General features: G+C 41.2%; 1 protein-coding gene across 1 annotated transcript in view; it reads left to right on the top strand.

The window, feature by feature from the left end:
* The window catches only part of GORASP1 (golgi reassembly stacking protein 1), a 59377-nt gene extending 37372 nt beyond the window's left edge, over positions 1–22005 (top strand). Inside the window, exons 3-9 of the mRNA XM_073630013.1 lie at positions 1619–1822; positions 1903–1989; positions 2275–2405; positions 5272–5416; positions 6800–6935; positions 13779–13931; positions 15964–22005. Of these exons, the coding sequence (XP_073486114.1) occupies positions 1619–1822; positions 1903–1989; positions 2275–2405; positions 5272–5416; positions 6800–6935; positions 13779–13931; positions 15964–16196 (1089 nt within the window). The 3' untranslated portion in view covers positions 16197–22005. The remainder of the gene's footprint in view (positions 1–1618; positions 1823–1902; positions 1990–2274; positions 2406–5271; positions 5417–6799; positions 6936–13778; positions 13932–15963) is intronic.
* The last annotated feature ends 2234 nt before the right edge of the window (positions 22006–24239 follow it).

Here is a 24239-nt window from a genome sequence, read left to right as displayed (position 1 = left end):
CTGCTGGCACCAATTACACTGAATTGTTTGCTCAATTTAGGTGTTATGAAAGAAGCACAGGCAAAAATACTGTAATTTTAAAGGGAAAATTCACTTACTTGTGTTTGCTTTCGGATAGGTGATTTGAAAGAAATGATACATTACCCACAACATCTTGTTTCTGTGGATTCCAGATAACATGGTGGCCATTACACTCAATGAAGTTTGATAACGCATGGAATCCGTCTCTATCTGTTGCTATTCAATGCTGCTGCAGCATATAATAAGACATAGAAAATCCATATAAATTGAGATTAAAAACATGGACACTTTTTAACCCCCTTTTAAGCAAAGAGATGCTAGATGCTTGGCTGTGTTGATGATTCTTTAGTTTAAGTAATTTGAATCATGTATGCATGCAGCTTGATGTATTTTATATATCATTCGAACCTTCATAATAATGAACTAAAAACGTGTAAAATGCATGAAAACTGTTTTTTAAAGTCTTTGTTACAAGGGATGTGGTGTAACATGAAAGGATTTGTGCAAGGTGTAAAACGTACGTAATGTGTTACAAAAATGCCTCAAAACCCACTGGACTGCATGGGCATTTTTTAGTGTCAACAAGGTTTTGTGTGGTGGAAATAATCATTTCTTGAAGTATACCTGCTACAAAAATTAATATTCCAGATTAAAATGTATAGCAAGTTGTTACTTTAGTGAAAGCATTAATACATATATTGTAATGATCAGAAGATTGCAAAATATAGGCAGCTGATTGAATATATTTCAACTGTTCCTTTACCTTTTGCCTGGCCCCCCATTGGCTCGGTTGCACCAATGACTAATAGGAAGGCTTGACAGCTACAAGGGGGCATGGCCAAGTTTGACATTTAATTGTATATTAAGCAGCCTACCTCCTGTATCTTTTGATTCACTGAAGGTAATCCCTGGCCATGCATGTTGTCATTGTATGCTTGGCTTGAATTGACTATGTTTTTGGCAGGTTGTCAATAGCCCTTTTCTTGTATGTGTCCAAGCTGTTTTCTGTTTGGGTCCATTTAAACAGGCAATAAGCACACCCTGCAAATTCCAGCTGCAAGAATCTGTGGATTTCTGCTTCTAGAATTACCAGCGTGTGCAAAGAGCTGTGGCCGCCCAGCACATACACTGCAATGACAGGCTGATGATGGCCACAGCTATCAGTGACTGTTTGGACAGCCAGCAATTACTTGCAGTGGTCGTGGCTGGACACAGACAGACTGCGCCCAGACGCGATCATCTGTCCCTAACCACAGATAATTGCTGGTCTTACAAACAGTCACAGTGAGCTGCAGTCACCATCATCCTGTCATTGCACTGTTTGGGCTGAGCGGCTGCAGCTCTTAGCACATGTCTGTTACTCCAAGTGCGGGAATCTACAGATTCTTGCTGCTGGAATTTGTGCTGATTATCAATTGGCTATTATTTAGCAATACCAGAGAGAATGTTGGGTTTGATGGTATACCAGACTTTTCTGTAGATGGCATGTGTTTGTTAACACACCCAGTGTGATTGGGCCCTACCTTTTTTTGCTGCAGTGGTTTAGTGCTTTATTCCATTCGTTTATTGCCTGTATGTGATGTTTTTATCTCTTCAGAATAAAGAAAACAGCATGTTCAAAGATCTCTTGAAAGCCAACATGGAGAAGCCTGTGAAGCTAGAAGTTTATAACACGAAGACGATGAAAGTGCGAGAACTGGAAGTCACCCCAAGTAACATGTGGGGGGGTCAGGGACTTCTGGGTGCAAGCGTCCGATTCTGCAGCTTTCAGGGTGCCAATGAGCATGTGTGGCATGTCCTGGTAAGTGAACTACCAGTGCACAGGGAAGGAAGATATGCTGGTCTGAAATATTCCCTACATTCATATTCTTCTGTTTTTAGGACGTGGAACCAAATTCCCCAGCAGCTTTGGCCGGGCTGAGGCCTCATACGGATTACATTGTGGGGTCTGATCAGATCTTACAAGAGGTACAAGCAGCTCTGTTTTATAAGGGTGATTTAGGTTCAGTAGAACCCACTTCAAATAATAAATGTAGGGGAGGCTGTAGATATATTACAGTCATGAGTGAAGAAGTAGGGTTGTGTTATGCCAACATACCTCCCCTGACTAGCTCTTCTGTCTGTCCTATCAGGAGCCTGTTTTTCAGACTAGCTCTCTGAAATGGCTAAAATAAAAGCACAATTAGATTTAGATTTATCTGTTAGATTTTAATGTGTAACAGTATACTGTATTTTTTGCTTGTATTGTTACAGTCAGAAGATTTCTACGCTTTGATAGAATCTCATGAGGGGAAACCACTGAAGCTGCTGGTCTACAACACTGAGACCGACTCCTGCCGGGAGGTGTTTGTAACCCCCAATGGGGCATGGGGAGGTGAAGGAAGGTATACTGAGCTGTAATTTATTCATATTCAAGTCTTGGATTGAATCGAAATGGAAAGGTAGACAAGTGTGTGCATCATAAAAGGGATTTTCCCTCTTGAATACCTGGATGCTTAATAAAAAGATTCCTGATTCAGAAGCATTCAGGTTTTCGTGCTCTAACCCCCCACCCCCTTTGCTTGCGTTTCTCCAGTGTTGAGGTCAACCAAAACATTAAAGGATATTTAAACCCTAGATCGATAATATATATTGCAGCTTACCAGTCCTTGAATGTGGTGGCTGCATTTGTTTGTTTTTATTTTTCAGGCTAGGAACATTTTATGGCAAGTACAGAAAATACCTGTTGATTTTGGTTGAAATGTAGTGTTCTTGTCACATTCTTTGTACTAAACTGAAAGCACAAATAATGTTATCTTCCTTTTGTAAACTAATCCCGCTTACCACCCATGTAATGGAGGTGAAATGAGAATGATATTTTTGAAGTCCAGCCTGGGTGACAACAATGGCTCCCTCCATAAGCGTGTGTGATCATAACTAGCCAGGTACAGAAAGCATGTTACCAGAAAGGATCATTGTGTTTTTAAAATAACACATTAAAAATAAAAAGTCATGCAACCGCCTCCTCTAATGACTGGCAGGCTGTAATATGTAAAATATTTGGGGTTTTTGTGAGTTCAGATACACTTTAAAGTCTATTTCTACCTTTACAGTTAAAGTGGTTCTAAAGGCAGAAAGTTTTTCTCTTAATGTAATTCTATGCAATAAGGTAAAAAACCTTCTGTGTGCAGCAGCCACCCCCACCCCCCCCCCCAATACTTACCTGAGTCCCACCTAGAACCAGCAATGTTGCATGAATGAGAACCTTGGCTGTCCGGGACTCTCCCTCCTGATTGGATGAGACACACAGTGGGCGCTATTGGCTCCTGCTGCTGCCAAAAATCAGAGAGCCAATGAGAAAATAGAGGGGGCGGGGCCGAGCCACGGCTCTGTGTCTGAATTGACACACAGAGCAGCGGCTCCGCTCGGGTGCCCCCATAGCAAGCTGCTTGCTATGGGGGCAGGAAGGAGGAGCCAGAAGGACTGGCGAGGGACCCCCGAGAAGTGGAGGACCTGGGCTGCTCTGTGCAAAACCACTACACAGAGCAGGAAAGTATAACATGTCTGTTATTTTTAAACAAAAAAAAAAAAAGACTTTAGTATCACTTAAAACCTGAGAAGCCCCCACTATATGTTTATGTGTTCCCATTAACACTGCATACCTAAATGTCAAACTTTCAGATCTTTAACCTTTTGGTATTGCGGACAGTGTTCAAATCGAGTTTACAACTGATAATGAGATCTGTCAGCACAGTACAGATGGTTAATTATGTTGGCTCCACAGCCCACTCCTTAACTGCTTGCCGACCGCCTCACGCAGAAATACTGCGGCAGAAGGGCTCATACAGGTAGAATCACGTACCTGTACGTTCCCCTTTTAAGAGGCGGCCAGCGGGCGTGCGCCAACGGCAAGCCCCATGAGTCGGGTCGCGGGTCCCGCAGACTCGATCGCCGCGGGGATACCCGAGATCGCCTCACGGGGAGGAAGAACGGGGAAAGGATAATGTAAACAGCATCTCCCCATTCTGCCTAGTGACAGTGTCACTGATCTCTGCTCCCTGTCATCGGAGCAGAGATCAGTGACCTGTCACACACAGCCATGCCCCTCACAGTTAGAAACACGCCCCTAGGACACACTTAACCCCTACACTGCAACCTAGTGGTTAACCCCTTCACTTCCAGTGTCATTTACACAGGAATCAGTGCATTTGTATAGCACTGATTGCTGTATAAATGACAATGGTCCCAAAAATGTCCGATGTGTCCGCCATAATGTTGCAGTCGCCGCCATTTAAAAAAAAAAATTATTATTAAAAATGCCATAAAACTATCCCCTATTTTGTAAACGCTATAATCAATAACGCTTATTGTGATTTTTTTTTTTTTTTTTTTTTTTTACCAAAAATATGTAGAAGAATACGTATCGGCCTAAACTGAGGAAAACAATTGTTTCTTTTATATATTTTTGGGGGATATTTATTATAGCAAAAAGTAAAAAATAATGCGTTTTTTCAAAATTGACGCTATTTTTTTGTTTATAGCGCAAAAAATAAAAAGCGCAGGGGGTGATCAAATACCACCAAAAGAAAGCTCGATTTGTGGTAAAAAAAGGACGTCAATTTTGTTTGGGAGCAATGTCGCACGACCGCCCAATTGTCAGTTAAAGCGACGCAGGGCCGAATCGCAAAAAGTGCTCTGGTCAGGAAGAGGGTAAATTCTTCCGGGGCTGAAGTGGTTAACATTACATAGCAGGAGAAAGCTAGGTAGAATTTTTAAGCAAGAAAAAAAAGCACTTAAAAAGATAAGCAGCACTTTAAGCTGAATTTAGTATCTTCACCTTCATTTCTATGACTATAGCAGCAGAAACGCCTCATCCCTCCACACTAGCGTTTTGGCCTTGAATGACTGTTGTAACTGCAGAACATATTTGGTACAGAAGAAAGAAACGACTGCTTCAGATAACCATAAAAAATGGGTCCCTGGTAATTCATCCCTTTCTTACAGGGACTTGGTATCAGCTGGAATTCCCCTTTAATGTGCCCATACATCTACAATGATTAACGCACAATAACGTATTTCAGCAGGATAGCATTGTATTCTGCTGTTTGTATTTATCTTTTATTTTAGATATAAAAATGACAGTTATGATGGTCTTAAGAAAGATCACTTGGTCATTTCTCATCTTTATGTATGACCGATTTTATTCTGTGGAGTTTTTGCTGATTATTATTGAGCGCTTTCAGAATGAATGTTCTGTTTTTATTGTTGCAGTTTGGGGTGCGGCATTGGTTATGGTTATTTACATCGGATTCCTTTACACTCTATGAGGCCGGAGCAAAAGTATGAGATAAAACCACCCTCACCACTACCATCAGAACATGAGCCTGTTGTGCCACCAACAAACGGATATAGCGAGGTATGATGTGGGATTTAATAATTCATCCATTATTGTATTATAAGGTTGTGTAGTCCCTTTTTACTTTGTTACTTTTGTCATCTGCTGTTTTCTCTACAGAACCTCTCATTTCTGTCAATATATTAAGTTTTCTACATTTTGTAGCACATGAAAAAAGCTGTATAATTGGGTATAATCAGGCTAATTCAATGCAAATGGTTAGGTAGATTTGAACGTCCCACAACAGACTAATAAATTGGGTTCTATGCATAAGATTTCCATTCATTTTCCAATTGTGTCTTTTGAACATGCATCCAGTATTTTAATAGACTAAACTAGGGATGCACCAATACCATTTTTTATTGGCGAGTACTAATTACTGATACTTTTGCGGTGCGATTTGAGCCCATACAAAACGAATGGGCTCAAATCTCACTGCAAAGAATTGCATGCGATTTACACAGGAATGCGGCGTGATTTCTGTCAGATTTTCTTCAGTGTGAACCCAGGCTGAAGTCACTATGACAATCCTGGGTTCATACAGGAGCGGTGGGGGAAACCGCATGTGATTTGGACATGAATCACACCGCATTCCTGTTCAAATTGCATGCAATTCTCTGTAGTGCAATTTGAGCCCATTCATTTTGTATGGGCTCAAATCGCACCACAAATGTATCGGAGCATTTGCACTTTTTCAACAGGCAAATTGGCACTTAAAAAAAGGGGTTATTAGGCTGCTTTCACACTGTTTCGCAGTTGCAGCGCAGTGTAACTGTGGCTTTCCTGCAGGTTAGCTGCACGAGCCATAGAATTCTATTATATCCTGCAGGTTTGGTGTGCTTTCAGAAAGTGCACCACATGTGCAACATATATTAGAATTTTATGACAAAGCACAGCTAACCTGCAGGAAAGCCGCATGTGCACTGTGCTGCACCAGCAGTGCATGTAACCCGCAGTGCATCAGTGTGAAAGCAGCCTTGTAGGGCGCTCAGGACAGTAAGGGCTAGTTCACCTTTGTAGTCTGGGGGGCCGGTAAAACCCCTTCATTCGTTGTGGCCAGCGACTGGTTGCCAAATCACTTAAGTGGCCCTCGCTATTCGAAAGGCTAAGCACCCCTGCTTTTATTTCATGCAAGATTCTATACCTCTTTTCTGGATTTATTTCCTCCTTTTAACTTTCTGTAGATGTAGAGTTATAAACAGCTTCCTAAGAGATCAGTCCTCTACCACTTTCCTTTCCTTCCAACCTTATGCTGAGCAAATAAGTGCTTTACATCTTCTTTTTCCTTCCAAATATAAGCACCGTGATCTCAGTTCATGGCCTTACAAAGCCGAATTTGGCTTTTAGATAAGCTGCTGCTGGTAATGGATGAGAATGTAACATGTGTCGTATCCCTGTTTTTAGGCTCCTCTGCTGGCACCAGAATCTCACACTGATATGGCTGATGAAGCTTACACACTGGCTGAAGTGCAAACACCCCACGATGCTGGGGAGCATACTCTGGTCCTGCCACCACCGATACAGAGAGTGGTAAATCCAGGTATTACAACATGAGAACACCCCTTATCCTCTCTTTATGTATACTATGGTTTTTTTTATTTCAAACACAATCCCCACAGTACAGCCATCAAAAAATGTCCATACGATGGATTCACTTTTCTGAGAACTCCTGTTTCCTGCATAACAACCCGCAGGCTTTTGAGTACATCCAATTGCTCTCTGTAAAAAGTGCTTCTGGGAGAGCACTTACAAGCTCCTAGATCGTTGCCTGTTATTTACAATTGACACGTTCATTGACCGCTGATAATGTAGCTTTTGCTGTACTTTCAGCATTCCAACAGGAGACTTGCACCTCTTCCACACACAAGCCATCCTGCCCTTTTGCTGCTTCTCTCCTCTTGTCCAATCATAGATCACTTTGTATTCTGTGAACCCATTTATAAAAGAAAAAGCGCTTAGTGACTCTACAAGAGAGGAGTGCTCACTAAAAATGCAAAATTTCTCTTTAAAGAAGAAATCCAGAGAAAAAAGAAAATCTGCTGTTAAATCAAATAGTTAAATCTCAGGAGGTTTGTGCCACCTCTTGGATCTCTGCCTGTTATTAACAGTTTACACTTTCTTTGAGCGCCGGTAGTATAGCTTTTGTTATACATCTAGCTCTCTGATGGTAGACTTGTGTCTCTCCTACACATAAGCTGTCCTGTTTGCCCCTCCTCTCCTGTTGTCCGTTCACAGAACACTTTTTCCTTTTACAGAACACCTATATCATTTAAAAAATTTTTAAATAACAGCAAGCCATAATAGAGCACACATATACAGTATCTCACAAAAGTGAGTACACCCCTCACATTTTTGTAAATATTTTATTATATCTTTTCATGTGACAACACTGAAGAAATGACACTTTGCTACAATGTAAAGTAGTGAGTGTACAGCTTGTATAACAGTGTAAATTTGCTGTCCCCTCAAAATAACTCAACACACAGCCATTAAAGTCTAAACCGCTGACAACAAAAGTGAGTACCCCCTAAGTGAAAATGTCCAAATTGGGCCCAATTAGCCATTTTCCCTCCCCAGCGTCATGTGACTCATTAGTGTTATAAGGTCTCAGGTGTGAATGGGGAGCAGGTGTGTTAAATTTGGTGTTATCGCTCTCACTCTCTCATACTGGTCACTGGAAGTTCAACATGGCACCTCATGGCAAAGAACTCTGAGGATCTGAAAAAAATTGTTGCTCTACAGAAAGATGGCTTAGGCTATAAGAAGATTGCCAAGACCCAGAAACTCAGCTGCAGCACGGTCACCAAGACCATACAGCGGTTTAACAGGACAGGTTCCACTCAGAACAGGCCTTGCAACGGTCAACCAAAGAAGTTGAGTGCTCATGCTCAGCGTTATATCCAGAGGCTGTCTTTGGAAAATAGACGTATAAGTTCTGCCAGCATTGCTGCAGAGGTTGAAGGGGTGGGGGGGTCAGCCTGTCAGTGCTCAGACCATACTCCGCACACTGCATCAAATTGGTCTGCATGGCTGTCGTCCCAGAAGGAAAGCTCTTCTAAAGATGATGCACAAGAAAGCCCGCAAACAGTTTGCTGAAGACAAGCAGACTAAGGACATGTCCTGTGGTCTGATGAGACCAAGATAAAGTTATTTTATTCAGATGGTGTTAAGCGTGTGTGGTTGCAACCAGGTGAGGAGTACAAAGACAAGTGTGTCTTGCCTAGCATGGTGGTGGGCGTGTCATGGTGTGGGGCTGCATGATTGCTGCCGGCACTGGGGAGCTACAGTTCATTGAGGGAACCATGAATGCCAACATGTACTGTGACATACTGAAGCAGAGCATGATCCCCTCCCTTCGGAGACTGGGCCACAGGGCAGTATTCCAACATAACGATCCCAAACACACCTCCAAGACGACCACTGCCTTGCTAAAGAAGCTGAGGGTAAAGGTGATGAACTGGCCAAGCATGTCTCCAGACCTAAACCCTATTGAGCATCTGTGAAGCATCCTCAAACGCAAGGTGGAGCAGCGCAAGGTACTTAACATCCACCAGTTTCATGATGTCATCATGGAGGAGTGGAAGAGGACTCCAGTGGCAACCTGTGAAGCTCTGGTGAACTCCATGCCCAAAAGAGTTAAGGCAGTGCTGGAAAATAATGTTGGCCACACAAAATATTGACACCTTGGGCCCAATTTGGACATTTTCTCTTAGGCGTGTACTCACTTTTGTTGCCAGCAGTTTAGACATTAATGGCTGTGGGTGTGTTGAGTTATTTTGAGGGGACAGCAAATTTACACTGTTATACAAGCTGTACACTCACTACTTTACAATGTGCTACAAACCATAAAATAAAAACTGAAACATCAGACCGTGTCCTTGTGCGCAATTTCCAATAGTAAATAGATACACAAATGTGTATCAATCTGTAATCCAGGTGCAATCCCACTGGAACGCACTGCATCAGAATGACCACCTGTTTCATGATAATTCAAAATGCACTGCATAATCTCCCCTCCATGGACTCAAATTTGCTTCCCTCTATGGTCTTGAACTTGGTGAAAATGGATATTCTATTGACAAATCAGCACATTCTTGTTCCAGCATGAATTATGCAATGCTCAGGGAAGAGGCTACTTCCCTTTGTCTTAATTACATTATAGGGCACATGCTGTTATAGGCTGATACTTTCAAGTGACTGGGCACTGGGAAAGGTTTGCTGGATATCACCCCTGGAAACCACCCATGGACCTTTAACCCTACCCTGCCCATTTTGAACTTTCTTTTTTGCTAGTGTCCTAACATAGTAGACCCCTTCTTCCTTATGGATAAATCATTTACTTCAGTTTAATATTTTACTTTGGATTATTTAACCAAATCTTAAATCAATTCCTCCTATCCAGATTGCTGGAACCTCAGTAAAACCTTGGGAGCCATACCTGGACCCCACACTGTGGGAATGGTCTGTAATGTTTTCAGGCATTGGATCCTGCTTGGGCACTCACCTTGACACTTAGGGCTTGTTCACACATGTGTCAATACCCTGTGTTTATTCTGCATTTATTCAGCATTTTAAAGCCTCATAGCCACCCTTCAGCACCTGCCATGAATATTATAATGGCACCACACAGTGTTGTAAGCACAAGAGCGGTAGCATTGTGTTGTGGCATGTCGCTTTCATTAGGCATTGACACTTGTCAGCCGCCTCTATTGATTTCAATGGTAATGCTTTGTAAGAGCACCTATAGAATTTATGGTGTGTTAGTGAAGAATTTATGAAATGTTAGCTGGGTGCCAAGGGAGAGGCTGTGGAGGTTCCTGTATACCAGAATGCACTGGAGAATAATAGAGAACTAGGGCAGAGCAGCTCCTGCCACTTCCTGTTTGCACCGAGCAGCCATGTGTGCAACAAAAGCATCAACCAGCAAGGAATACTGACAGGGCCAGGTAGGAGCAGAGGCATTGAACATTATTGCCAGTGGCAAAGCTTTTTCTTTCAGCAAAGTTGAGCTGCACAAAGCCAAGTGTCAGAGATCAAAGTATACGAATCCATCTTTGCAGGGAATTCACAAAAATGTCTGCTATCACACCACAACCTAACCACGCCTCAAAGTAGATAATTTCCTCTACATCACTTCCCCTTTAAGCATTTCCCACTAGAAAAGCAACACTTTCATGAGCATTTATCAAGCATTCTCAAAGCTTTTTCAATGCTTCATAATCCCAACGAAAACACAACATGAACACATCATAAATGCTATAGGTGCGTTAACGAGATTTGCTTAGTTCTTCAAAATCAATACACATGTGAACAAGCCCTTAGTGCAATGCTTGTAGTTAGCCGCAGGGTGCTATACAGGTCCAGGACTGTGGTCCATTCTTATTGAACTTGACCCTGAAGACCTCTTCGGGGGTATGCCCACTGTGACAGGCAAAGCCTGGACCCTAATTAGGGATCAGCGTAAGATAGGTTTACCCTGTACTGGAACAATACTGTAGCCTCATTTTATTACAGGTTTCCTAAATAGTTTTATGTACAGAAGAATGAATACTATCAGGAAACCATGAATTTTGTTGAAATCATTCACTTATGCAGAGTTAACTTTTTAAACTTGGCAGTAAAATTCCACCTTTCAATGTGTAATTTCAAGTGGATGACTAGGAGGTTGCATTATTGCCATCACTTCCGTCTAGAGCCCATTATATGGTACTTATTCACTTTATACTGCCTTTTTTCTATGAGGACTTTACTACAGAACAGTTTACACCCGGGTTTCCATATATTCCTTCACGGACATGCTTGCCCCCAGGGGATAGCAGAGGTGAAAACCAGGCGCAGAGAAACCACGGCAAAATTTCAGATGAACATTCAATCTGCTGAAGGCCTGCAAGGCTTGGAAACTACCACTTCCTTTGCATCATAGTAGGACCCTATTTAACACCAGTCTCTGCATCCAATTCTAGCACCAATTCTCGTGCACCAAACAAGCCGCATATCTGACCTGACCAAGGCAGAGTTTTCTGCAGCTATGTTAGACTTTCTTGGACAAATAGTTGCTTTAATACTGCCATTACTGTCCAAAGCTCAAAAGCTGCTGGCGATAATGGCACGAGAATCTGGCAGGCTGGTCAATCAACTTGGTACATTCAGCCTGCCCATTCGAATCTCAGCCAGTTCAGCAGGAATTCGAACCATGTATGGCCAGCCTAAGAGACACCTTGTTACACGCCTGATTTTGAGTGAGACATTGGAGATCACGGTCGTGGCTATTATCTGATATTGCCATTATCTATAGCCCTGGGTGCATGCATGTTATGTCAGTGTTCCTTGCTGGTTTACCTTGCTTTTCTTTTTAAAATAAACCTATCACACTACGATGAGTCATTTTCTGGAGCATTGCAGACGCATAGGCTGGTACAAGAATAAACTGGTTTGTCAGTGATATTGAAGCAAGCAAATTTGATTCCATTGAAAGGATATTATGAAGTACGTTTTTGAGTTGCCATCAAACAGGTGGTTATTCTAATGTGGTGCGTTTCCCTCCAATAGGGGGTGGGGTTGCACCTGGAGTACTGAGTGATACTTATCGGTGGCTTTATTTACTAAAATTGCATGCACATAAGGATATGGACTATGTTTTATTTTGCTTGATTCACACATTTTATTTTTTTTTTATATGTGGCTACATGCGCTGCCCATTTGTTCATTATTTTTGTTAAGGTTTGCAGCATATATTTTGGGTATCTATGTACGATGGTTACATAAATGTATAGTTTCCTACATATATTTGTAAGTTGAATTTTAAAAATATAGGCATGTTTGACATATGAGTCTGTATACATATACCATAAAGAGTAGGGGATCCTGATAAATTTGGCACTATCCCCAATTTTAAGACATTTAAGATATGTAATAACCCGCATGTACCCTCCACACATACGGGACCATGAGAACAGGGATTTTAGTGGGCCCAAAGATACCAAAAAAAAAGTTCTTTTTTTTTCCTTTATAAATACATAAAACATCTTGTTTATTCTAACATTTAAAAATTCCGTCATACAATTAAAAAACAATAATCAGCAGCTGCATAAATGATTATACAAGTGCAGGGACAGTGGTTGGTCGACGCATTTTGGCCAGTAGGGGTTTCTTCAGGATCTGCTTGATCTTGTAATTTTATACAAAAACGTCACCCACCAAAAACAAATTAGTCCAATGAATATAGAAAATGATGGCAGTGTCGATCATAATTCATAAAGGTTGTAAGCAGGAGAGGGGTCACCTCAATTGATCCCGCCAAATAAATCCACAAGACTGAACAAATATCAAAACGGGGGAGATGACATAAAAAAACGCCAATGCCCAACATCATGGCATGGTTCCACATCAGAAAATATGAAGAGAAAAAAAATCTCAACCCTCTCAGAAAAAAAAAAGAAAAATAGTAGATGGAGCACCGACCGGGAGCGTCCACAAGTCACAATCCAAAAGATGGTGTTAGCTGTGTTGACGCCACCTTTTGGATTTTCTTTATTGTATTCATAGTTATCTACAACAGTTTTGCTTCCCTTTAAATCAGTCATGACAACACTTGTCAGTTAAAGGGATCATTGACATTTTTTAAATGTTAGAAATGTAGAATAGCCTAAAAATGCGTTTACATTTAAGATGATGCCACTATAAGACCATCAAACAGAACAAAATAGATTACAGCGCACACATACAAAAATGACATTTAGATCATGCAAGGCTACTTAAAACACCTGAACATATTCAAAAATATGGGGATTTGGTCACACTATATGGTCATATAGTGCTAAGCCCACTTACTGCGTCAAAGTACCCCATTATCAGTGGGTCCTACACTATTCATAGAATGAAAGATCCTGCGTCTCAACCATGGAAGACAAAATCCTCTTTATAAAAACAACATACTTGGGGGGCACACCCTAAAAATGCATTTACAGTCAAGATAATGCTGCTATTGTTCTGTTTGATGGTCTTATGGCAGCACCATCTTGAATGGTGTCCGCCCCCCCCGCCATTACCTCTTATTAGTGGCCACCTGTGGTATAGGAGGAGTCCTTTCAGTTCTCCCATAAAGAGGAGTTTTTCTCCCATGGTTGAGACGGCGGACCTTTCATTCTATAAATGGTGTAGTACCCACTGATAATGGGGTACTTTGACGCAGTAAGTGGGCTTAGCACTATATGACCATCTAGTGTGACCAAATCCCCATGTTTTTGAATATGTTCAGGTGTTTTAAGTAGCCTTGCATGATCTAAATGTCATTTTTGTATGTGTGCGGTGTAATCTGTTTTGTTAGATATGTAGAATAGGTCTGTGGGATTACAATTTACTTTTTATATGTGTTTCACTATAGGGTTTCCAGATAATTCAAACATCCAAGTGTCTGAAATTCCAGATGTAACCAAACTGATAGATGTAACGTCACCAGAATTTCTTAACTTGACTCCGGAGCTTCCTATAGGAACAGACAAGATTCTGAGTGCTGAAGAGCTCAGTGCATACATTGGTATGTTTAAATTGCTGCAAATACAAGTATGGTCACATATTTTGTATGTGCTCAATATGTCCTTTTTTACTTTACTACTTGTGGTCAGTTCTTCAGTCTTCTGCTTTCAGAAATACAGTGATAACAAAACATTGCGTCAGCTCCTTGAACTTGTAAATGTAGAAAGTGAATTCCCACTTTTATAGGAGTTATTGATTGTAAATGCTCAAATTTGTTTAATTAAAATAACAAACAAGTCATACTTACCAGCTCTGTGGTATAGTTTTGCACAGAGCAGCCCCGATCCTCCTCTTCTCGGGTCCCCTGGCAGTGCTTTTGAAGCATTGTTATAATTACCTTCTTTTACCACAGAGGGGCATGCTGTACAACTCCGAGCCTTATATTTCCTCTACACAGCACATCGATTTTTTTTTTTAATCACTGCTGGAGACAAGTTTCAGCACATAGGTGGCTAAATTATCTTGGTGATTAGCTGTGAAAATGAGCAGTGAACTATCACCATGATGTGCAGAGAGAAGGGTGGGGAAGGCTTTTCATGGATGCACACAGGTATCTGTGGGAGGAAACCTATTATTCTGATAGAAAGCATCATAGATTATTCTTCCCACACGTGTAAATTAAAAAAAAAACAAAAAATGTAGGCTCGGTTCACACTTGTGCGATGCGGGAACCATTATTATTATTTGTATTATACAAAAAGCCTCATACGCTGTAGAAATATTATGAAAGGCATGTGACCACTTTGACCAGTTGGGATTGGATGGAGGTATCTCTCCTGCCAAGCGATTTGTATTCTGACAGCTGCAGCCTGCAATATCCACTGCTCTGCTTTCTTTAATGGCAATGCACAGAACGGTTATGATGTCAGTACTGGGTAATATCTATGTTTGAAAGGATATTTGGGGTAAACAAGGTGGATTTATATCTTTTGTAGTTATTGAGGAATTTGTTTTAAAGGATAAGTTCACCTTTGGGACTATATTTACGTGTTCCACCCATTTTTAGGGTGAAATGCAAATGTTCCCAATGCTGCAGCTGCTGCCCGATTCCCCCCCCACATATGATAGCAGAACAAGGAGACGTTCCCCTTACTACCTGTCACTTTTTGAAATTAGCAGGGCTCCGCCCTTCATTCACACAGCTCTGTGTGTCAATGAACTACAACCTCTGATATCCTTTGTGGCTGTCGGCTTGTAGTTCTCAGTGAACTACCACGGCGCTGTGGAGCACCGTGGTAGTTCATTGACTCTTCCTGTCTGTATATCTGCTTGCCCGTACGGGATGTATGGCACACAAATACACTGACCGATTTTCAGGAGACCTGCATGGCACCAGCGATCAGCAGATCACTTGCAATGCTTTACAGGCTCAAATAAATAAATGCACATTTTTTTACCTGCAAAGAAATGTGCGTTTTTTTTTTAAGGGAACTTATCCATTAAATGAAGGTTTTTTGTGTCCAGTGTTCAGCTTTAAACAGCCTTTAGACTATCTAGTGGGGGATGTAGGTTGCTGTGAAGTGCTCTTTGCAGGGCTTTACAGTACAATCAAAATAACTGTCATGTCTGCACTTATAGAGGTTCTGGTTATTCACCCATGACAACCAGCAATTTTTTTAAATATATGTGAGGCTAGAAAATAGCAAACCAAAACACTAAAAAGTGGAAATAAATTAATTATTTCGAACTAAAATAATAATGCACAGTATGTTACAGGTAGAGAAAATGATGGTGAAATGCAAAAAAAAAAACCCAGTGTAGGTATAAGGAATGGGCATGAAGATGATCATTGAACAAACCTGCAGGAGCTTCTAAAGCCCTTTATATTGGCAGCTGAATGCTGTGTCACTTTGACTGGCATTTCTTGATGGCACCAAAGCTTGGCCAGCTTCCTATACATTCCTATGCGCAGATTTTGTCTGTGCTTTACACCCTCAGCAGTTATTTTCAAAAACTGACAGGTACTCTTCAAGCTAATTCTCAGATTCCATAAATTGTGACTTTGCATTTGTGTATTTTTTTCACCTTTACAGAACAAGTGACAATTCCAGAAGTGCCACCACTTGGAATGCCCATATCACACACTAGCTTGGAGCAGTCACTCGTTGAGCACAGCACAGCCACCTCTGAGGACCTGGTCAATACTCCAGCACTGGACAGTCTGGAGAATGGATCACATGCTCAAGAGGACAGACTACTCTCCACTGCTGAACTGCAAACCACAGAGGATACAGCCACCCTCAGAGCTGAAACAAAATATGAATAGAAAGTAAAAGACCTAGAATTTTATTTATAGTTGCCAAGTTTTATCAGCTTTCCACTATGCTGGGTTACAACATGCATGGTCGCTAATACCAAGACAATTAAAGGTTTTATTTTTTTAAATCTTTTCACAACAAGCAATTTTATGCAAAGGGTAGATTTTATTAAATGATCTATTTGTTCTTCTTATGAACCTGCCTCTCAGGATTATAGAGCTTAAAATCTTCATAAGCACTAGCTAGCATATTACTGTTATGATGGGCATGTCAGAGGTTATGGGTCACCTGCATTTACCAGCAGGATTTCTGTTGAATGTATGATTGGTTGTTTGGTTTGCATCAGGGGTATAGAGACCAGCCAAGACCAGATATCTTCTAGATGGTTTGAAGGTAAACTTCTACCAGAATTAGATGGTTTTAAGCAAAACATCACTTAACCAATTATGTAAAGGCCAAGTTCACCTTTTATAGAAGAAAAAAATTAATGTGCATTTATTTTTATTTTTCCGCAACCTGTAAGCCATTGCACCCACAAACAGCAGATTGTGGGTGCAATGCCTGGACCCTGCAGACCTCTCAGTACACTGTCTGCCCGTATTTCTGATTCAGGCAGGCAGTTATTGAATTGCAGGAAGAATCGGTAACTACAAGAGTTCTCACCAGCGCCCTCGCAGTTCGTTGAGAACTATAAGCTGTTGGCCCCGACAGTACTTGTAGGTAATTAATTCACGGAGCTCTGTAAATGAAAGACACGGCAGTGTGGGCAGAGGCCTGCATGGCCGAGCTGTTTTTAAATTGTGACAGTTGGTGGGGGGGGGGGAAGATCACAGCCTGCTGTCACAGGGGTAGCGGAAGGAAAGGAAGTAGAAGCTGGAATATGTAACATGTCACAAAGGTGAACTTAGCCTTTTGTTACCCCACTGCGCTGTCCTAATCAAAATGATGGAAAAAAGGAGTTTTGTGCTTCCTTCCTTGGGACTCTAGGTGCTGTGCTTGCACTGTGAGGGGATATATCAAGCCCCTAACAGTGTGACTGGGTAACTATCTAGAGCAAATAATGCCCATAACTTTGATCGCTCAACTTTTCCAGTTCAATTCCCTCTTCTAAAATTCAGAGGTTCTGAAAGCCATCCTCAATATTTTCTCAGTATATATCCTCATAATAATTTTAAAATTTACTATAATGTATGTGACGCTTTTAGACTTTAAAAAGGAACATATCTTAAGCAGGCCACAGGTGGCTGGATAAAAGTGATTCTTGCAATTATTGAGCCATCTCTTCTCCCTTTTTGAATGCTGAGTGCTTTTGGAAAGTGGAGGCTCTCATTATCGGGTAGAGACACTGGTAAGCACTGCAGTGGCTCAGAGCGCTTGCTTATACAAAGGTAGTTAAATATCTACTTCATCTGTCTGATATGTAATAATAGCAGATTACAGTGTTATTTTCATATTTAAGTAAACCTAACCTATATTAAACCATCTGCCTGCTGTCCTGTAACCTAATTACATGTCAGCAATTACTATCTTCATCAGAACGCTAGTACCTGGACCCTGGCGCAGATTCAGGTTTTGTCTTCAGTGTCCTAGGGCAGGATCTGTATTCAGCCAGAGCCCCTGATTGGCTGTTCTGTCTAAACACCACCCTTTGACAGAGAGATCATGTGACCTGTCATTTTCAGGGATAGGCAGCAGGTTTTAATAAGCTTTAGGTTTGTTTTATTGGTATATATGGCTTTCATTCCACTGAGGTGTTCATAGTCCCTTGCCAGTCCCCTGAGAGCAGATCAGTTTTTAGTAGCAGCTCATAGTTGTTTTGTAGGGGAGCTTAAAGGCATAGTCCAACTTTGGGACCATATTTCAGGTTACACCCATATTTAGGGTGGAACAACAATCAGGGTCGCATTCCCCAACCCCCTCACGCTCAAACTGTCCCCAACGTACTTAATCGTGGGATGCATCTCCCTGGAGCATACTATTGTGGAATTTAGCACAGATATTTGTAGCTCTGCCTGCACAGTCAGATCATCTATTCAAAGATCCATTCACAAGGATCTGCGACTAGGAACACTACAAGACCCATCCAACACCAAGGAAGAGGGGGCTTGAAGATTGTACTGGCACAAGGGTGGTGAAGTCGCCACACTTGTAGTCCATTGTTTACTTACTCCAGCCTCATTACAGAAGGTCTGTACCTCCTGTATGGACCTGAGGCTGGGATGTATACAATACAGGAGTCTGTACAAGTGCCCCAATGATACACTAATCACAGTAGCAATGTTCTACAGACTTCACTGCAGAAACAAGAAAAATGCACATTCTTTAATTAATGTTAGTGCATTTATAAATTTTTTGCAAAAAATAGACTATGCCTTTAAGCATTAGGAGATGTGCTGTTTAGGACCCAGGCTTGCCCATTACTTTGAACAATGACAAGCCTTTCTGTTGACTTATTTACACTAGGCATGACACTGCAAAAGGGGATTAGGACTAGGGATTGTGTTGGGCTGATCATACATCAAGAGACCAAAAAAAAACAAAAATGTTGGTGTTTCACCCAGGGCTAGTCCGAGGGGTAGGCAGACTAGGCAGCAGCCTTGGACACTTCGGCATGAGGGGGTATGAAAAAGGGCAAGACCTGAAACCCAGGGTCTTGTCAGCACAAACAGAACAAAGATTGCTTTTGTCCTGACTGAACCTTTATAGATAGTATGTACACACTGCTGCAGTTTCTATGGGAGTTATAATGTATCTCCTTTTTCACACATTATGTCCAAATCATTTCTCCATATTTTATTATTTTTATTTCACACTACAGCAAAACTGAAATTTTAACATGTATTTTAATGGCAAATATAGATTGTAGGATTGTAGAGACATGCATCTAAGTGCATGCAGCTGCATAGCAAATAACATGGAAAATACATTTTTTTTTTTTTTTTTTTTACTATGCAACTGCATGCATTAAGACACCGTGCTACAAAGAAAAAAGCACTTGAAGCTACAAATAAAAAATGTATGTGTGTGTAGATCCACCTGGACATTTATCAAAATAATTTTTTTAATTTTCAATGCAGTGAATTTCAAAGCATTAAATTGCATTTTGAAGACCTTTTGGGCCTTTTCCTGTGTGGTTAGAACATGTTCTAGCACATAATAAAAATTCATGTAGCTTCATTTCGAAAGTAGATGCATTTAACCAAAGCATTATATTGAATGAACTTGCATGCTGGGAGCCAAGCATAATGTCCATTTCAAAACGCATGTGTGTAAACTGCAATAGAAATGTTCAGAAAACACATGCAGATACAAATGCAGCAGTATGTACATATCACAAAACAAAGGATCATCTCTTAGATTCGGATGCCTAGATTGTGTCTCTAAGTAATCAGGAGATATCAGTAATAAAATACGGGTTTGATTTTTGGCTGTGTGGAATATCCAACTGAGAATAACCAAATGGATACAGTTTTACAAAGGTCAGGATTTAGGAGGGTTTTGTTTTTGATGTCTTACATTTTAATTTAATATAATTTAAAGGAAATCGCTGGGGGTTAGTAAATATAACCGTTCTTAATATTTGTGATATTTTACAGAAAAAATTATATATTATATACGTAAATATATATAATGCAGAATCAGCAGCACAAGAAAGGGATGTTTAGCTTTAAGGTTTGCACCTATGCGTTTTGCAGTGCGTTTTCAGTTTGCAGAAGCGCACTGCAGGCCATTTAACATGATTTTCCTATGGGTCCCGCTCACATCTGTGCATTTTCAACCGGTGCATTTTTTGGAAAAGGTCTGTTTTTTTTGCCCGCAGCAGGTTGCGTTTTTGGTTCCATAGGCTTCAACTGAAATGCAGCAGAAATGCTTCAAACACGTGGTGCATGCTTTTTTGCTGGCTTCTCTTGCATGACAACAGACAGCTCCCCAAAACGTAAAATGCATTAAAAACACATGAAAAAAGTTTAAAAACGTGTGTGAAAAAACGCAAGATGCATCAACCGAAACCTGCATAGCCTAAAATTGCAGAGGTAGCACAGTGAGAGTGCCTGTAACCTGGAAATTGAAAGAATACTCTAGTCACAACAAATTCAACAGTACGGTTAAAATTAGAATGTTTAAGTTGCACACCATTAAATCCGATCAATAATTTAATTAATAATATATATATAAATATTTAATCAGGAATACTGAAGCAGGAAGATATGTACAGCACCCTGCTGGCCCCTCCACCCAGCCATGATCTGTGTGCATTGCACAGTGAAGCTGTACTAAAACAGGGGATGTGAAGTAAGGCTTTTATATTCTTCATATCTGTGCAGGTGATTCCCGCTGCGGGTCCCCACATGTTCCTTTAGCTGCAACCACCCGCACAGAAAAACGCGCTGGATTCCTGCGGGGGCCATTAATCCTAATGGCACACCACATACACTAAAATCGCATATGCAGTAGTGTGAACCTAGCCTTAATGAAAACTAAAGGGTTTATTTTAAATGTAATTAGCATATTAATAGGGGAAGGAACCAGAGAAAGCAAAATATGTAAGCAGGTTAAATTTTAGCTTTAACACTAGGTGCACATCTTAGCGTTTTTGCAGCCTGCGTGGGCACAGCAGCCTATTCATTTTAATGGGCTAATGTGCCTGCGTTTCCCTCAGAAAAAGTTGCATGCACCTTTTTCAAAACGTGGCCTGCAAGGAAATTGCATGGTCATTTTGACCATGCGATTTCCCTGCGGTACCTGCACACGCACTGGGATTGTACATGCATAGTAGTGCCATTTACAATGAATAGTAGCCCTACCCTTTATCACTGCAGGTGAGTGCGGGTATCGCTGCTATTCCCGCACCGACAAAGGTGTGAACAGTCCCTGTTGGAAAATTAAAAATGAGAAAAAACCATGTATAAAAGAGATATTAGAATTCTGCAGGCACTGCAGCTTTTGAAAATAGAGAAGATCAGAAATGTAGGTGGTGGGACAGGTAAATATATATTTTTCTTTCTTTTTGAGACCGGGTCAGAGGGACAAGATTTTTTATTTTTTTTATAATTTTTTTTGTGCAAAATGATTTAACATTACCCTTATTAGACATTTACAAACGGAGTCTGTCTCAACTTCATTATACAGGTACACAAAGAGATTAGGTGAATTTTGGAAAAGACAAAGGTGTGCTGGTGACGTGTTCTTATCTCTTTCCAGAAAATGGTGGTGTCTTCATTCACCTGTGTCATTTCTCCAGGTAATTCCGTGTCTCTCTGCTGCCCCTTGGGTTCTAGGACCAAGATCTGCACAGAGTCTTGTCTCCAGGTTCATACGAAGTCCTGCTTCTTGTAATAGCTAAAGAGGTTAAAGCGGTTGTAAGTCCTCGTGTTTTTTCACCTTAATGCATCCTATGCATTAAGATGAAAAACACCTGGCAGTGACCGGCCCCCCAGCCCCCCGTTTTACTTACCTGAGCCCTGGAACTTCATCCGGCGGGGACGCGCTCTTCCTCTGCCCAGGGTTCTCGGCTCTTGATTGGATAAATTGATAGCAGCGCAGCCATTGGCTCTCGCTGCTGTCAATCAAATCCAGTGACGTGGGGGATGGGGCCGAGTCATACAGTCGGCGGCTATGGACGCCGAATGATGAACTGGGGAGCGCACCCGCAAGGTAACCCCCCAGGAGAGCCCTTCACCTAGGGGGTTATCTGATGTTGGGAGGAGCCACGAGAGCTGCCGAGGGACCCCAGAAGACGCTGTTCTGGGCCACTCTGTGCAAAACGAGCTGCACAGTGGAGGTGAGTATTACATGTTTGTTATTTTTTTTTTTAAATAAACGAAGCTTTACATTTACTTAAATTGCAATTGCCTTGACAATAAAGGTTCAAATATTTGATGAATGACAATTGGCAGGGCTTAGTGCCAACTAGGGGAGGAGTTTAAGCAGCTTTCTATAATTTTGGGCTAGGATCCAAGGTTCCCAACAGAGATACAGCAAACTATATGAAGACCAACACAGGCATTTGCAATTAAGCACTGTTACATTAGGCACTTGTCTGGTCACTTTAGGAAGGTACTGTTATGCATGTTAATGTGGTTGTAAACATGGTTACTTCAATGAACACTAACTTGAATTACATGGCCTTAAATAAAAGATTTTGTACAAAAAAGTTTTGTATTCCTGGTCCACTTTAAGCAGGTAGCAAAACAAGAACAGTGTAATGGTTATTTTGTAGAAATCTGCCAGCACACATCATAAGGGGGTAATTTATTAGAACTGAAGCAGCTGTGCATGGCAACCAATCTGCTTCTATCTTCAGCTTGTTCAGGTAAACTGTAAAACCAAAGCTAGAAACTGATCCGTTGTCATACACCACTGCTCCAGTTTTTTTTTTTTTTAATTCTTTTTATTCAGTTTCAAAAAGTTAGGGTATAAAACAGAGCCTATTAGGCACACCCAGGCTCAGCACATATACCTATAAAACATCATACAACAAACAGCTCAAGTGCCCTAACTAGCACTAAACCGGTAGTACACTCCATTAACTACTTAGGGACTTCTGTATAATGTTAGAGCCCTTTCACACTGAGGCGGTTTGCAGGCGCTATTGCGCTAAAAATAGCGCCTGCTAGCTGACCTGAAAGTGCCGCTGCCTTGTCTCCAGTGTGAAAGCCCCAAGGGCTTTCACACTGGCGGTGCGCTGGAAGGACAGTAAAAAAAGTCCTGCTAGCAGCATCTTTGGAACGGTGAAGGAGCGGTGTGTATACCACTCCTCCACCGCTCCTGCCCATTGAAATCAATGGGCAGTGCGGCTATACCGCCGGCAAAGCGCCTCTGCAGAGGCACTTTGCTGTGGTTTTTAACCCTTTCTCGGCCACTAGCGGGGTACAAAACCGCCCTGCTAGTGGCCGAATACCGAGGGTAAAGCACCGCCAACAATAGCTGCAATTTACTGCCGCCGCCACCCCAGTGTGAAAGGGGCCTTAGGGTTCATCTACTCAGGATCCAGTTATCCAGGACTAGAGAAAAAGTGAAAACCTCTACTCTCCAGAATTCAATTGAAGTATGGCCCTCACAACATGCACCCATGCTTACCAGGGTCACAGAAGGATAAGCTACTTAATCAGAACAATCAGGGTCTGTGTTCGTAGAAGTGGCATCAATCCAGATATCCCATACTTTGTGGACTTTTTTACATTTTTTTTATTAAATAGTAGGTCTTTTTTTGTTTATATGGCAAAAAAATAAAAACTGCAGAGGTGATCAAATACCACCAAAAAATAGCTCTATTTGTGGGAAAAAATGACATAAATTTTATTTGGGTACAACATCGCATGACCGTGCAATTTTCAGTTAACATAACGCAGTGCCGTTTTGCAAAAAACAGCCTGGTCATGAAGGAGGGTAAATCTTCTGGAGAGCAAGTGGTTAAAGATGCAGTTTTGGGGGTTTTCATAATTATCCTTATTTGACGTCATACCGGATGAAAGTTCAGACTCGGAGCCTGCAGCTTTAAAAGTCTGTTTTCAGCTCCCATACTTTTTGTGCTGGTGAGTTCACTTTAAAAGGCCTCTGACTGAAACTGTAGGCAAAATGCTAAATATACAAGAGCACTGTTTTACCCTACCAAAGGATTTGTCTTTTTTTTTTTTTATAGGTACACGTATTTTACATTGCAGAGCCAGAGAGGTGACACCCATAGTCCTTGAATAAGCAATTCCTCCTCTTGCATCAGCAATTTTGATTCATGTGTCACAATTCACCCTTCACCCTCCCAAGGCTGCATTTACATGGTTTATCAACACAAAGTGCTATACCCGGAATTAGTAATCTTACCCAATAGCAGAGGGTTTTTTTTCATTTAAATGTTTTATTTTAATGAACAACATTCCATAATATCACAATCAATTCAGCAAAACAATCCTGAACAGTGGGGGATATTATTGTCAGGCTTTCCCCTTAGTTGTTTTAACTCTTCCTCTCTGATCTTTAATTCCCGTATTCTGGTCCCATATTGGGCTCTTTCCTACGCCCTGCATTGGAAGTTCCCCCCAAACATGTTGTTC

The sequence above is a fragment of the Aquarana catesbeiana genome, linkage group LG05 (assembly GCF_042186555.1).
Source record: "Aquarana catesbeiana isolate 2022-GZ linkage group LG05, ASM4218655v1, whole genome shotgun sequence".
In the NCBI taxonomy this organism is placed as follows: domain Eukaryota; kingdom Metazoa; phylum Chordata; class Amphibia; order Anura; family Ranidae; genus Aquarana; species Aquarana catesbeiana.
This window is presented reverse-complemented; position numbering and strand designations above follow the sequence as displayed.